The sequence below is a fragment of the Trachurus trachurus genome (assembly GCF_905171665.1).
Source record: "Trachurus trachurus genome assembly, chromosome: 23".
Taxonomy (NCBI): domain Eukaryota; kingdom Metazoa; phylum Chordata; class Actinopteri; order Carangiformes; family Carangidae; genus Trachurus; species Trachurus trachurus.
Genome location: NC_139912.1, coordinates 17,601,375 through 17,618,154, shown reverse-complemented (window position 1 = coordinate 17,618,154; position 16,780 = coordinate 17,601,375). Strand labels below are relative to the sequence as shown.

The window sequence follows — 16,780 nt, the reverse complement described above, 5'->3', positions numbered from 1 at the left end:
TTGTTGAAAGAATAACTTCACAGTATTTTCATTGGCGAGTTTGACCTTGAACAAGTCATCATGTGTTTCCACTTCCACCTGTTTTGGATATGAAATCTTAATTTGAAAAATAAATTATAGATAAAAAAAAATATTTTTCTGCAGGAACATGACATGGTGGAGAAAAAATATCAAGTGAAAGTAGATGTACCAAAATTATAAGTATCTAAAAGTTGCAATTAAGTAGATGAATGTAGATGTGGGCACTCAGTGAACAGTTCAATAAACATCATACTTTTATTTCTTTCTTTTTTTTATGTATACAAGAATTCACCTCACAAAATGACACACTCAGAGGACTCAGCTGTAAACCATGGTTGAACACATTTGGTTTTTATATGCTCCAGATAATGTTCGCTCTAAGAGGGAGCTCTGAATTGAATGAATATAACAAATATTGTGTCATGCTTATCAAATGTGAAAGCTGAGATTATGGTAACAGGAAGAGTTACCACTTTACTAGGCAACATGTGGCATTTTAATAACAAAAGAAAAGAAACATAACTCAATGAAAAACATTGATTGTTATTATTTGTGCACAATGCAGTAGAACCAGACACAGAGAAAGTAAAGCCAATGTCAACAAAAGAACAGGTTTAATGTGCATGTGCAACACATAGAGGAAAGGTGCAGCATTGGTTGTTAAAGCATATTAGGCTATTATCCTTTTCAGGTCTCAGGTAATTACTGGTGGATATCATGACAGCAATTATGCAGTGGATAGTGAAAATGTCTGCCACAGATGACCCCCACAAACATCACTGACCCATCAAATGCGCAAAAACAACAGTGGCCTACTTCATGGTCACCAAACAGGATGAGGATGAGTCCCTCCACACTCTACACAGCTTTCCTCAGGGGCTTTTCAGGGCAGCTTTACCTCATAAAGGAGGTGGTGGGGGGGTCAGGTTTGTGTTGAGTTTCAACCACACCCTTGTCATTGTGAAGTGAAACCATGGCATCCGTGGCTGCAACCTTGTTTCCTTATAAATACTAGAGGAAACAGCCAGTCCTCCAGCTGCCGACCCGGCCTCCCTGCCAGCTGACCCTGAAACTGGATATTGTTCTGTTGTTGACTAGAAAACACAAGAAAGTGCACACAGAAGAGACAGTTGACTAAAATGCAACACATTTTAGTTTTTTTTAAAGCAGAAGTAAGTGATATATTTGTGTTAATATAAGTCTTAAATAGTTATATCTTCCGACAGCAATCACTTACATAGAGTGTTTGGACCGAAACACGGGTCTGTCAGTCACTCTGCTCTGCTCTGAGCCGAGGAGAAAACATTCATCGTATCCTACAGTTTTTATCCAATGAGGAGAGAGAACGGCATGCAGGGCTGTGTGTGCAGCCAAGGGATGCCGTGAATGCGGTGACGTAGGGACGAGGACTGTTATGGTGCATTCAAGGCAGCCCGTAACTCGTGTTTTTCCGACCTGTGAAGTCATACCAGTTCGATCTGGTACGAGTTCACGGGTCAGAAGTTACGAGTGGCCGTTAAAGTGACTTTCACAGGTAAAACAGGTCGGAAAAACACGAGTGGGTTGCCTGGAACGCTACAAAGTCGTAAATTGTGACTTGAAGCTGTAATTTACGGTTTCAAAAGCCTGCCTGGAACGCAGCATTTAGCCAAAACGACCGGATCGCTTACTTCTGCTTTAAATGTTGGATTAGTGTTGGAATGCATAATAAACATTTGCCCTGTGAGCCAAATACAGGGTAGCAACCACGTCCTCACTGACCTAATGAGCTGCTAATCAGTAACATGGTGGTAGATAAATAGAACAACTGATTTTGTAAGAAACAAAATAACAGATTGAATATTGACAACACATGAAAACAGTTTGAGTCGCCCCAAGCAGCTGCCAGACCCCATGACACTGTCTGAACAGCTCATTAAATGGGGCAGACAGTGTAACAAAAAGATGTTATGAATTGTTACAAACAAACAGTACTGAGAGAGATTATTTCATTTTAGCTCAGATTGATGTCAGCAAAAAACTATAATGGGGTGACATTCAATTTTTCAAACTCTCCTTCCAGATATATCCAGTTGATAGTTTTCATAGTACATCACATTATGATTTAATGATATTAATATTTGCTAAATGTCACTTCTTTTGATTCCAAGAGCTATTGTCTCTGTTTCTTTGTTTTCTATTTGTATACACAAAGACGTTTTTGAATCTGAACAATAAATTGATTATTTCATGTTCAGGTTCAGGCTCATTTATTTTCATTTTTATCTATCCCACATGGGCAATTCATTTTTGCAGCTTCCCACGGACAACAATCAGTAAAGCAAACATTAAGGGACAAAAAAAAAATCAACAATAAAAACCAATAAATTAAATACCATAAATACATCCAATAAATACAGTACAGTATTTGATATTTAGTGCAATGGTAGAAAGAACAGTTTTCCATGTAGAAAAGGGCTTTGGAAGTTGTTCTAAATTCAAATATATCTCCAATTAAATGGACAGAATTTACTATAACAGCTTTGCAGGGATTCGTCTTCCTTCCAGTGTCCCTCAGTCTTTTCAGTCTCTGCACTGTGCAGATAAGATCAGGCAACACCGGAATAAAATGAAACTCACTGTGTCTTCTATTAAGGTTTGATTGTGTTCAAAGGTTTGGGAATTTTAAGGCTAATTACAGATTTTGCTGATTAGTGAAAAGAAGAAGAAAAAACAACCCCTTGCGGCAAACAGACACTAAAAGGAGCCTTTTTTCAAATGTTAATGTTTTGTTTCTCTTCTTACGTTGTGAACTTAAAAAAACGAAATGTCATGTGCAAAAGATTTGAAAGTTTAAAGTCTCACAACTTCATTAACTCATTAGACCTTGTAAGGTTTTGTCAGCAGGAGCAGTCAGCTGATGATAAACTCTGTTGTAGTGAAACTCAACAACATGAGCAACACTGAGCAGCTGACTCTGATACTACAAAGAAGGTTAGGCTATAAAAAAGATATCAAACTGAAATGTCATTAAGAGTTAAGAAGGATTGAAATCAAGATGGGATCTGAGAGACTGCAAAACACCCACTGATTCTGCAGTTATCCAAGGGAAACTTGACCTGTGGCTTCATTACAGATGTCAGCGTCTGATGAGGCAGAGGTTGTACTGTACAGATGTAGCTGAAAAGCTGCTACTCTAACTTTTGTATCCAGTGCATCCAGAGCCACACGTGGTCCTGTCCTATCCAGAAGCAATGAAGATGTTGGACCAGAGTAGAGATTGTGTGCATGCAAAAGAAGGAAAACTGTAATGTTGAAGGAGTGGAGTAGAAGTGACAGGTTTTGGGTTCTTTTTTTAAACAATAGCCTATCTTTATTACATTTTTAATAAAATAAAAAGACATACAAGACGGATAACAACAAAAAAGTGCCCAAAATAACACAAAACATACAGCATCAGGGCCAAATCATTTCCATACAATACACACTTGGTCCATAACAGTACCAACAAAACAAACAACAAAAACAAAACAAAAACATGGCGGTCGGAGGGCCTCAATGAAGGCACATAATCATAAGTCCACAGAAGATACATCATCATACAGTCCAGGGAACATGGGGAAGAAGAAACTGGGCCATGCAGAAGGTGCACTTTACCGTTCCAGGCCCGTCCATCAGGCGCGACTGATCATTGCCCTTCATATAACTGATGAATCGATGCCATACTTTCTGAAAATATGAATATGAATTACTATTACTGGTAACACTTTACTTGACGCCTATCTCTATAACACTAACATACTTATAATGAGTTATAATGCAGTTATAGCACTCTATAACTTATAAACACTCATAAATGATCATAATGCTTTCTAACAATAATCATAACACACTATAAAGCATTCTATCATGACTTATAGGGTCAGGTATTATAATACGTTATAATTGTTAGTAACTGGCTGACAATTCCCACATTTATAATGCATTATAAATATAGTTATAATGTGTTATAATTGGCTTATAAACGTGTATAACTATCATTATAAACACTCATAAATCACATAAGACTTTATAACAATAAGCATAACACATTATAGGGGCTCCTGACATATTGTAGAATTAATCACAAGCATTAATGAATGCTGAATTCCATAGGTTTAAGTCAAGTGTGCCAAGTTCGACCCCTGCTGGATGAAACTGTTAATACCTAGAAATCACTGGATGTCAGACACACAATGAACAACAAAACACTGTGTAGGTAACTACACTTCTCATTCATCTCAGTATACGCTTCTTGTGTAAGTTGAAATTCACCCATCACAAGCAAAACATTTTTTTTATTTGACAATTAACATTACTTTTTACTGTGTAAGATTTGATTGTGACTCCTGTGCAAATAAACGAAACATCTGAAAGAATCCTCACATCCGCAGGATGCAGGGGCCTTTATCACAGTACAACAACTATAGAGTTAATAAAAAGTAATAAGACAGTACTTTCTATAGAGTGAATGGGGAATTCACAGCCCTGTTCCAGACTAGCACCCATTCTTTACACACAAGTGCCACCCAGTGATGGAGTGGTGCACCTGAAACACTCTGGCTCCTTTTGACAGCACTGGATGCTGAAACAGAGACAGAGACACATTCAGATGCAGATGTCAAAGTGGCTAATGATCCAGATTGGGAGTTGTCCTCTGAATAGGACCATGGCCTCCTTGACAATAAATGGGAAGACTATACAGTTTCCACAAAGGATATCAGATTGAGCACCATCATCACAGCAGAGCCAGGACAGGCCGCTGTAATCATTATGTTCCCAAGGCTGACAAGATTCTGCTCATTCAGAAAACATCTTCATCAATTTGTCAACACATTATCTATAAATTGACACAACAGGTGTTTCCAGATGTGACTCATAGACGCGGTTCATCACTATTTTGTTTTTAAGTTGGTTTTTTTTGTGCCTTAATTCTGATAGCGATAGATAGATAGATAGATAGATAGATAGATAGATAGATAGATAGATAGATAGATAGATAGATAGATAGATAGATAGATAGATAGATAGATAGATAGATAGATAGATAGATAGATAGATAGATAGATAGATAGATAGACAGACAGACACAAACCATTATTCATTCACCACATTCACACTGGTGGTAATCTATGCCTGTAGCCACAGTTGCCCTGGGGCAGACTGTGTGCGCCAAACGGCCCCTCCAACCTACACCACACACATTCACACACATTCATATGCATCTGCAAACATAAGACATTACAAATACATTTTATGTGAAGTGGGTCTCTAACACTGTTAGCATACACCAATATTAAGCCTCAAAATAGCAAATGAAACAAAATCTACACACCATTAATGTGAATGTTTTTTTGTTTGTTTTTTTAAATTCTAAATCAATTTCCCATCTGTTTAAAGTTTTAACACCATGGAGTTATGACCTTTTACACTCGCTGTATAATTGTATAGGCCTATGCATTGACAAAAAAGACAGAAAAAAAGAAGACTGCACCTTTTTACAGATATATAAAATACCAGCAGTGTCAGCAGAAATCAGTCACTCATGTCATCAAATCTAAATCCTTGAAGAACTCCCATATGTTTGTCCTAAAATGTAGCCTACATTATGTGTTAGAGTGGTGATTTTTACTACTATTATTATGTTTATGTGGAAATCCCTCAATCTGTTTAACTTGGATGGTTCATCCTGACAGACAGGAGCCTCTCACACCAGACTGGTATTATTAGCTGGATGAACAGCTAAAAGGCTGTGGAAGACCAACAAGTTTTTAAACCACTTCATGATTCATTTCAGTGACCTAACAGCAAACCTGGTAAACATTTCACAGACTATTAAAGGCTCTGTGTCTGCCTCTTGAGTTAATACATGATCCTTTAGGTAAATCTGACCTACAACATAACAGAGCATTTACCTGACCAAAATATGCAAATGCAGCCTTTGTCAACTACAGTCCAAAGCTGTGGAACAACACACCACTAGATATCAGAAAAAAAGAAGACACAACTAAGCTTTTTAAAAGAAACTGTCTTTTCACCGCAGTCTTGAGTTACCTCTGCAAGTCTTCCCTTCTCTCTTCTTTTAAATGTGATTTAACGCATTGTTCTCATTTATGCTTTCTATGCAATATGTTGAAACCTTTTATATTCATTGAGGAATCCACTCCATTTTATGTTTCTTGTATGTTTTATCTTTGTCTTTTCATGTGATGAAATAAAAAAAAATATTCAGAATCACTGGTGGCTATAGCTACTCATTTTTTAAGCTTTGGTGAATTAGTGTGTGTTTCAACTGATTTGTATTTTTTCTTATTGACTGGATTCTATGTGTAAAATACAAAAAGCTAAGGCTGTAAACGCTGTTGCATTATCACTGCTAATGGTCATATCTGTCTAATGTTAACATTAAATAGAGCAAAATGCATTTAATTCACCATATGTGGTAGGCCCACTACGTAATCTGTGACCCTCTTTGGCACAATTAATACTATGCTGACTGTAAAATACCAAGAAGGTTAAAACCCTTTTGGAAGCACAGTGCTGAGTGTGACTGTACTGCATAACTTCCGGCTGTATTAGGATCACTCTCCACCACCCACTGCTCCCTCCCCTAATCTCTAACATGGATCTTAGTCCAACTGTGACTGAATACAGTTGAAAATCTCTCAACTGATCCTCTAAGTACAATATGTTCCTAATGAAATGAGGTGACTCCATCCCATCATTTAGACCTGACACCCAACTGCCACAGGGTGGAGCCATTTTCCACCAAATAACACACAACCCCTGTTACTTGAGGGAAGTCAAACCTCCAACGAGGAAGCTGCAGGGAGGTGTAAGGACGTTACATGCAGTTAGTGTCCCACTGGGATCTTTTGTCTGGGTGCTTGGAGGCAGCTTGGGCTCACTGGCCTCATTTACGCCATATGCCACCAGAGGCCTTGCTGTCACATCAGATGAGGACCCCTATGTGATGGCATAACTGACCATGTAGTGTTCATATGCATGTTCACAGCCCCTGCACCCCATTCACCACTCTTTAAATGCAGCTTATTTAAGTGGCAGCAAAGACACAGAGGATGAAGAAATGCATCCTGCTTTTTACTCATAGATTTTAACCTCACATGTATCTTTATGGCCTTGATTCATAAAATAATAGACAGGTCATGATGCATATCATCTCTTATGGATAAATGCATAAATGTCAGTCTCTAAAATCAATGAGGATGCCTATTTGGTATGTTGGTAGGCTACTAGTTATGATAATCCACTGAAGGTCAGCTGATTCACCTTTTCATTTACAATTCCATACATATTAAAATGATTGATTTCAGGGCACTCCAGGCAATCGCAGTCAATTCCACGTGTAGTGACTCATTAAATGATATAATACTATTCAACTCATTGCTGGAGACCTCGTGACTTTTTGCATGCTTTTGCATGCATATTATTGTTGTAGGCCTATAATGATCAAATTGTCAAAATGTAGCTATCATAGTTTTGATGCAAAACTGAAATATTGCATATAAACAATGTGATACCATCCAAATGCCTGTTATGCTATAGGAAATGTCCTTAAAAAGCATAAGGAGGCCACTTAACCGGCAAGGCATGCATGATGCTGGAGTTTTCTCGACTGCCTATTAAATGTTGAACCTTTTATTATTCTGCTATTTTAATCAATATAAATAGCTCTACCTCTTAATAAATACACCCTACCTATAATTTTGAGTGTGAATAGTAAATGTCAGAGGTGGTTTATCCACAATAATATGTTAGTAAGAATACAACTTTCACTAAAAACAAACTGAGAGACTACATATAAATCATTTATAAAATTGAGTTTTATTCTTCTGACAATGATAACGTTGGACTCTCCGTTTCTCAGAGCAGCACATCTCTTTTTATCCTGTACTAAACAAGGCGATGACCGCAAGTAATTGGTTTCGACAAGCTATAATTCGTATAATTATCAATAATGTGGACTATTGATACTGAATAACTCAGATGTCTGGGGAAAACAGAGCGAAGCCATGCTCATAGGAGGCTAACTAGCCCGTTCGCTACAACGCCAGTTCCCCATAACTGAGTCTCAAAGCTGTCTAAATTAGTTTGGTCTCCTGCGGTTATTAACTGCGTGTGTAATGCTGTGTACAGTTAAACGATGACAACCGATACATTTTGTTTAATCGGGGAGCTTCTGGATGAGCTGCTGGTATCCAGAGGTAACCTAGTTAGCCATATTAGCCGCGTTAATAAGGGATTGAAATCTGACACGCTAATGTATGTCGCTGATACAGCTAGCGCCCAAACTCATGAACCCAGGTCCATTACTTGTTTGATATGGGCCGACTGATAATGTAGATAACGACAAAAAAAACACAAGATAAGTTTCCCGTTAACGTGATATGCCGTCGGGTAATTGGATTAACTAACTGCATCGAACAGGCTCGTTAGTTTAGGCTAAAATAAGTTAGCTAACGTTAGCTATGCTAATACGCTAGCTAGCGCACGACTCGACTCGTTAGCCCAGAATTGGGTTGACGGGTGGGGAGTCCAAACAGGCGAGAGGTGAGCTCCACCGTGCTGCAGTCTGTTTGCACAAACAACACTATTTTTGAAAAACCACGAGCAAGGACACGCACTTTCCCGCTGTCTAGTGTCAATTCCTCAAAATGGGGTCTGCTAACGTACGTCTCCGCCATTTTGTGACAGGTTTTTCATTGAGCAAAGGGGTACGTGTAATGGTTGAATGTAACCCCATCAAGAAGATATCCGCTTGGCAGTTAGAGGGAAAAGGGATCAGGAGTAATTTTCAACCATCCGCTGAGATAAAAGTGGTTTTGAAGTGGTCAGGGGAGGATAGACGCAGCAAGTCTCCACAAACAAACTGCTCTGTGACAAAAAATCATTCAACACAGTGGTGACAATATGACAACTAGCAACATAAACAAATACAAAGTTGCATCTGTGTGAAATTATGCATTGAAATGAAATCATGTTGCATTTTTGAAATTCCACAAAGAAAAAAAAAACTACAATCACTCTACAAGTGACATTATATGTAAATAAAACCAAATCAAACACACCAATAGGTAATTTATTAAATTATAGTTGCACTCGAATGGGGGTAATAAAGAGACACAGATAAAAATAGTTGTAAATCACATTAAATATACATAGTGTATGACCATTAATGGGAGAAATATGCAAGAATGACAAATTTAGAACTTGATAGAGTGATGCACCTTGTGGTACATTAGTGTTAAGACATAACCTACTGCTAAACAATAATTAATTGAAGTCATATAACTATTGATCTTGGATTTTTTTTTTTTTTTTTTAATCTTGTCATATCAGTAAACTGCATGGCTTTATTGTAAGGGTCTGCATGGTATTTTAAAATATCCCTGTAGTGTTTGTGTAGTTATAAAATTGTAACAGGTTTACTATAGTTTAAAAAGTATGATAGTTAACTGATGTCAGTGCGGCAACATACTCATTTTGTGTCAGTTACAAAAATACGAGGAGCTCGTATCAGCTCAGAAAAATGATATTTTAGAAATCAATAGTGGGGTTGCCCTCCAACGCCTTTTTTGGGATAACAAGGGCTATGTTAATTAGTGTTATCCCCTCCCCCACGGGACATTTCCAAGTAGCCTACCTCCTGACCCGTTTTTCCAAACAGAGAGACTAGTTGTCAGACGGTCCCTTAAAAAGAAAACAGTCTCTATTGTTCCAACACCCGCTCTGCTCTGGACGGTGCAGTGCCACCTGTGGCCACAGAGGGCGCTGCACGCATGGCAGGCCGGGCTCCGCGGCCTCCACATCTTTTTGTCTGAGAACTGGATCCCTCTGCCGCTCTACAGTGTGTGCGATAGCCTCGGAGCTGCGTCCGTAACACACTGTCAAACCACTCCAAACGAATACAACCGCGACCAAAAGCATTAATTCAACACCTTCGACCATGGCGTTTCTAATCTGTCGGTAAATCGGTCGTATTTGTGACTGTTCGTTGGAACTTAGTCCCGGGCTTGAATCGGGCTTGCTTTCTGTGTGCATCAGTCTTTATTAGCGAGCTGCCGCTCTTCTTGCTATCAGCTATTTCTTTAACTTTTTAAACACTCAGCTTCGCGAATGACTGAGCGCCGGCGGAGTATGGGATCCTTGGTGTCTTAAGAAGCGACTGAAGTGGGGTTTAACCGTTTTTGCATGCAAAAACAATGGCAAATTCGACGGGGAAAAATCTACTAGATCAGCGAAGGAAAGGACAGGCTTTCCTGGACGAGCTGCGGCAATTCCACCAAAGCAGAGGGTGAGATTGGGGCGTCTTTATTCCCAAGAAATATAACTTTAAATCGTCATTGCCCGCGACTGGGAGTTAACCAAAACAGTTATTTAAACATGTGTGCTTGTATTTCTTGTGTTATCCCCTCAGATCGGCGTTCAAGAAGATTCCTATCGTGGGTGGGAAAGAGCTGGATCTGAATGCTCTCTATATCAGAGTCGTCTCTTTAGGTGGATTTGCAAAGGTGAGTGGGAACTAAAAGTGGATTTATCTCCACACTCTGCCGTCCGTGGACTCCTCCGGTGGACCGCTCCACAACTCCGTGTGGGTAACCCGGGACAAGTGTAACAATCCAGGAAAGAAAAAACCGTTAACGGGTCGGTGTTGGCCTTGTGCTAGTTTTGCCATGTATCTCAATGCAATGTGGTGGCTTGTGTTGTTGTGTGGTTTGAATTGAGAGTCCAGCCGCTCGGAGTCAGAGTGCAGTTGGAGCGACTCAAAATTAGCGGGCACGTTTAACATCGATTATCGGCACGGAGCCCGGCCTCGGAAAACACCGCGGAGGGACACGGCGCTTCGCCCGGGTTTTTTACCGGTAGTTTGCACCCACAGGGAGGGGGGAAGCTTGATTTTTCTTTCTCGCCATAGCCATCTTTCTTCGGCTTCATGGCTGATCTCAAAATGTAGGCCTCACAGGCCCGTGTAGTGAATACAGTACACGGTTACCGAAAGCTGCTCCGAAATCAAACGCGTCGCCGCAGGCTGAAGCGTTTGTTTTCTGCCGGAGACACTTTGTTGCAGTTTAGCATGGTTAGCATTTATCGGCACAAAAAAACGGGGGAAAGTCAAGTTAGCCTGTTAGCTCGGTGCTAACTAGCCTCAACAGTAACGATAGTATCTTTGAGGGAGTCAGGCAGTTGGAGTTAACTGATGTGTCAAATGTAAATATTTTGGGTTAATAAACACACCGGTGGCTAATTAAACCTGAATGTGCCGGACACCTTTTCAGATATTTTATCGCCGCTCTGTAATTTTATCAGTTTTGAGCAGTTTGAGAAAGTTATTGATTAGTGATTGTGATATTGCCTCATTGGTGGGGGGAACCTGTAGCAGAACAGATGGTTGCAGTTTAACCGCTCTTTTTTTGTTGTTGTTGCTGTGGACGGTGGGTTTTTATCTCCTAACCAACTCATCTCCCCTCCTTTCAGGTCTCTGACAAAAACCAATGGATCGAGCTCGGAGAAGAGTTTAACTTTCCCAGGAGTTGTTCCAACGCTGCGTTTGCTTTAAAACAGTACTACCTTCGGTAAGTAGCACGGCCATGCAGCTCTCACCCTCTCAGGTAGCATGTGGGAAGTGTTTACAAATGGTAAAGATGCAGTCAGCAGGTTCCAGCCTCTCGCTCCCCTTCTGCTGGGAGAGGGAGCACATGTGCAATATTGTGACAGGCAAAGCAAGGTCTACTCTACATAGCATGGTGGATGATCTCCTCCTACTTTGGTCATTATCGGACACAGTTTTTTGAGAAGTATTGTCAGTAATGGCCTTAAACTACAAACACATCATGGTTCCTCCTCTCTGGAGACGGTGTGGCCCCAGGGCGTTTGGTTGGTTTGATATGGCTCTGATGATTGATGGATTGTGGGTGCTTGTAGTGTGTATTGCGTTCAGATTCCAAATCTAAATGTAGTCAGCTGCCTGTGATGGGAGTCTTGTAAATGCAGCTCTCCTCAACAGCTGGCACTTGTGGTTTTGGTGTTGCTGCTTCACCCCCCCAACTGTACTCCTTTTTTCTTCCCACTCGACCTCATACAACGATTGTTCCCATCAGTAGCACCTGCCTGCGGGGGATTACACCTCTGCAGCAGAGGGAATTCTTGTAGCCTAGTCATGGATATTTAGGGGGCATCTGCAGGTCACCAGTTAATATCATAAACAGAGCATTGAGTGATTTTTTTTCTGTGCATTTTCTATCTAAGTTTACCTCGGATGGAAGCTGCTGCAGGTTGCATGGATGGCGGTCAATATGAGTCTTAAAATGCACAGGCTGATGGGACCTGTGGCTCCTCAATAGTTCACAAACAACCATCAGTGTGGGCTGCAGGGGAGGGAACACCTCGGGCACATGCAGGGCTTTGCAGTGCAGCGTTATAATGATCGTAGTGGAGGGAATCACTATCATCCTGCTGGTGTATATGTAATGTAAATGACCTCGCTGTAAGAAGCATTTCCTTAGCAAAGCAGGAGCTCCAACAGTTGACAAGACAACCGGTGGAAGCACCTGTTGTGCACAGGTCTTGGGTTATTGTGACCTGATTCATGTTCTTCATAGTGACTCACAACGCTCAGGAAGCTTTATCTGCTGTGTAACAGACCAAGTGTTTGAGTGTGGGTGATGTACAGTAAGTTGATAATCTGATGCATTGAGCTAGAAGATTTTTTGTTCAGGAGGAACACAACTGGGCCACATAATGCTAAAGTGATGTGTGTATGTCGAGTAGTTTATAAATACCAGTAGGCTGATACCTTGTCCTGCAAATGACAGCATTCTGCAGAAAATTACATGGAGCTATTAATATCATGGCTGTTTCTTAAGAATTTTGTTTTTTCTGAATGGAAATGCTCACCTGTGTGTTATTTTGGCGAAGTGTTTGAATAAGGGGAGGCCACGGTCAAGCTGCATGTCACAGTGGTGTCGCGACAGCCCTTTGGAGCGACTCTGTAAAGTTTATCTAAGGCGGCTCAGTGCAGTAGATGTCAGAGGCAGCAGGCAGCTGGACTGGTCCTGCACTGAAACAGAGGCTGATAATAGACACTCCCGCTCTCCCCTTGTGCTGATATTCTGCTGAGTATGATGGAGAATTCATTTTTCCCCCCTTTTTTCTCTCAACCTCCTGACCACTTTTGTCCGAGCAGCGTAATCGGTGTGAGATTTTCACTTTGCCCTCATCCAGGAAGTTCAGAGGTCACAGCCAGTTACACAGTAGATATGCGCTCACTGGAGCAGCTTCAGATTCAGCCTCTCGCTCAAGGACACTTAAGCTGGATGGATATTTTGCTAATATCAGGTGTTAATCTTGCTCATCCAGTGTAATGGCCTGCACGACCATGTGCTGCTTGGTCATCTTAAAACTGCTGCTTGTGGTAACAATTTAGATCATAGCTATGTTTGTCTTCTGCAGACTAAGAAACATCTTGAGCCCATATTTGGTTCACTTTTCGGTATCTCAACAAGCCAAACTTGATGTTGTGAACTAAAGTTTACCCCCGGCTGATTTTAAAATGAGATAGACTGCAGGGATCAAACTTCTGACTCCGTCACAGGATGGGCGAGTGTTGACCAAGTTTCCCAGCCTTGAATGAATAGGGAGATCATGATGCGTCTCTCTCCGGTCAGCACTTCCCACTCAGCAGAGTAATAAGCAGCACGGAGGTTCGGTGCCAGCTCCTGCTGCCGTCTATTTGATATCTGAATGTCACTCGGTAATAAGTGACCCGCGCTTGCCAGAAACATTTTTTTTCGAGCTCATTTTCAACTTGTTGAAATGCCTCTCTGACATCAGCCCCACCAACACCGCTGATTTCATTTCACACGTCGCGGCGGAAGGATTCACACTCTGGATCAAAGTGTTTGCATGGAATCATACCGACAGCAGAAATTAAAGCATCTGCGGTCGGCTTGAAACAGAGGAGATGCATTTGAATGAGAGGCGCTGAGGCAGGATCAGTTTGAGAGAACCAGGTTGTATGTGGAGCATCATGTGAGTAACGGTATTCCTGCTGTGCATCTGAAGCTGAAAATGAATCCATGGATTTACATGCATGTATGTTGTACATGTGTGCTCTCTGCACTCTTTCTCTGGACTGAGTTAAAGTCACTACAGGCTGCTTCCCTTTTTGTTCTCTCCCTGTGGCTGCACTGATTTGGATGATTCTCAATCAATACTATTCCACATCTCTGTGCTTTCCCCTCAGTTTTCATATGATTTGAAAGCGGTGTGCTCTGAGCTCTCAACCCTCACGGGGCAACACAGTTCAGATTCTAGTTTTTTTTTTTTTTTTCCCTCCCTTTCTTCAGCTCAAACCTTCCAGTTCATCCAGGCACTCACTATAACCCAAGAGTGAATGATGGGATGCTTTTGTTTTGAAATGAGGCCTCTGGTTATGCCACAGTCTTTGACTTCTCTCCCAAAGTGCAGCGTGTTTCACACAGAAGCCAAGTCAGGAGACAGATACCCTGCTTCAACCTTTGTTTGCCCTCTCCTCTGCATCCCCTTTGGGAGGAGAAGGGCCCCAGGAGGCAGCGGCATCTAGGAACGGCTCACTTAAGCCTCTGTTAGCTTCAAGTGTTCTTTTGTTTTGGTTTAGTTTTTTTTTTTTCAACAACGGTGAGGTTTGGAAATATGTAAAGCAAGAAGTCCTCGCATATTAAACAGGGCGGTTGTTACTCTGAGATGGAGAGGAATCAGCTGCACATGGCAGCGCTCTATTAAAGGACTGTTGGACGTTTCACCTTTTTGATGTATGAAGTTATGAGGGAGTGTGAGTTAAAGCTCTGCAGCCAAGGACGGTTCTTACTGTCCACAGCGCTGAGAGGGAAAGAAAAGCAGCTCCTCTCTACACCTCGTTCTGCTGAATCAACCGCTGCCAACTAATCTCTCTTCTTCAGAGTTGAACATGCTGCTTCCTTAACAGCTACTACACGTTTAACTGTCTGCGGTGTGGAGACGTGGGCGGATCATCATACAGAGATTTACTCATTCCAGTAAATATTTCAATAACAACTCCCTCCCAGACTAATAAATGCTGTGTTTGTCCACCAGTTTTTGACTCGTGTGACCCGACAAACTTCTCCTGACCCCGACAATTACACAGCCTTGTAGGTGTCATGTGAGTCTGAGCATGACGTACACTCCTTCTTTTCACACATGAAAGGAGCTGTAGCTGGATTAAAGTCGACGCGGTTTCCAATTTATTGAATTCAGTTTTGAAAACTGTGAAATAAACGCACTTATCTCAGCCTTCTAAATCTCTTGTGACCCTCTTTCTGAGTCTCAAACAATGGCAAGTGGGTTTCTGAAGGAAACAGCTCAAATGGCTCAGCAAATGTGTAGAGAAGACACGGAGAAATACACAAAGGTCGTGTCAGTGAAATTGCATTGCAGGCTTTGGAGGCCACAATATCCAGTCATCTATTCATGTGGAGTCTTAATTTTTCCATTAACATACTTTGACCCTGGTTTGCCATTATATAAAAATATGTGATTTCACAAGTTTCTGTGGAAACGGAGAACAAAAACCCCAACAACAACATTGACTTCATGTCCAGGATCGTACCACACACACACACACACCTCACCATCTCCCCCTTCTTGGCAAGTGCTACCTTTCACACCTGCATATGACATTGCAGTTCCCATCATGCTCTCTGGTTCCTCATAGATTCTCCTGCTCATCTGGAACATCTGGACACAGTGGCCTTTGATCTGGCTCGTATTAGCCGGCGTTTTTTTTATTTATCCCCCCCCCCCCCCCCCCTCCACCGAGCCGCCGCTCCAACTTTAAGAGATGCTCAGATGACAGCCAGTCATGGAGACGTGTTTCTGCTTCTCCACACAGCACAGGCAGAGACTGCACTAAGTCAGAGCAAACGGGATCACAACCGCTCCCACACCTGTACCCAGGACTCACGATGCCAACGTGTAAAAAATACGTCCAGCTTTTTTTCAGTACCTGGATTCCTCTGGTGTGATCTTGGTGTGCGGCTACAGTCGAACTCGCGGTCCGTTTGTTGCGTGAACACGTCCGGACCTCGATCCGCTCCGACTGCCCGGTGTACGCCACAAGTTTGGGCTCATGTAAACATGACGTAACACTTTCTCCGGTCAGTCGTCATGGAAACGCAACGCTCTGTCAGTGGTGCGGGGTTTGGACCAGAGTGACAACAAAAGTCTGTGAACGCGAATGAACGGGCTGAGAAATGAAACGATGTATGAACTTTACCCTTGCACGTTAAATTCTGTGCAGTTTGAGAGGTTGTTTTTTAAATAAAGTAGTGAATTTAGAAGTACGCACGTTCTGTTTTTGGTTTTAATTTTTATCGTGGTATCGAGAATCGTGGAAATCACGGTGTTGGTATCGACTACTGAAATTCTGGTATCGTGACAAGCCTAGTTGGACCAGGCATTGAAGTGACTTCACTCTGCCTGTGCAAAGTCCGTGTAGTGTGGGGTTGAGGACGTGTGTGAGTAGAGCAGGTCATTGTCCGGAGAAGCTGCAGCGAGTGAAAACTAAACGTTTCCACAGGTGCACATTCTGCATCATGTCCTGCGCGTGCCACCACTCGCCGGAAACCAAACGCAAAAGGAGGAGGAGGGTTTTTAGTGGGTGAGAAGGCGTCAGACACATCTCCTGCTGTGCTGCATGTGTTGAAGGTTTGAGAGGTTTCTATGG

The 16,780-nt window shown here is 41.7% G+C and overlaps 1 protein-coding gene across 4 annotated transcripts in view; it reads left to right on the top strand.

Annotated features, from left to right (window-relative positions):
- Positions 1-9,900: 9,900 nt before the first annotated feature.
- The window catches only part of arid2 (AT-rich interactive domain 2), a 45,613-nt gene continuing 38,733 nt past the window's right edge, over positions 9,901-16,780 (top strand). For 2 of the 4 annotated variants that reach the window (XM_083999765.1, XM_083999764.1), the window contains exons 1-3: positions 9,901-10,354; positions 10,478-10,571; positions 11,536-11,633. In XM_083999765.1, coding sequence (XP_083855891.1) covers positions 10,263-10,354; positions 10,478-10,571; positions 11,536-11,633 — 284 coding nt within the window. In that variant the 5' untranslated portion in view covers positions 9,901-10,262. Of the gene's footprint in view, positions 10,355-10,477; positions 10,572-11,426; positions 11,493-11,535; positions 11,634-16,780 lie in introns of those variants that run through there. The other 2 variants (XM_083999766.1, XM_083999768.1) reach the window with 2 other exon arrangements.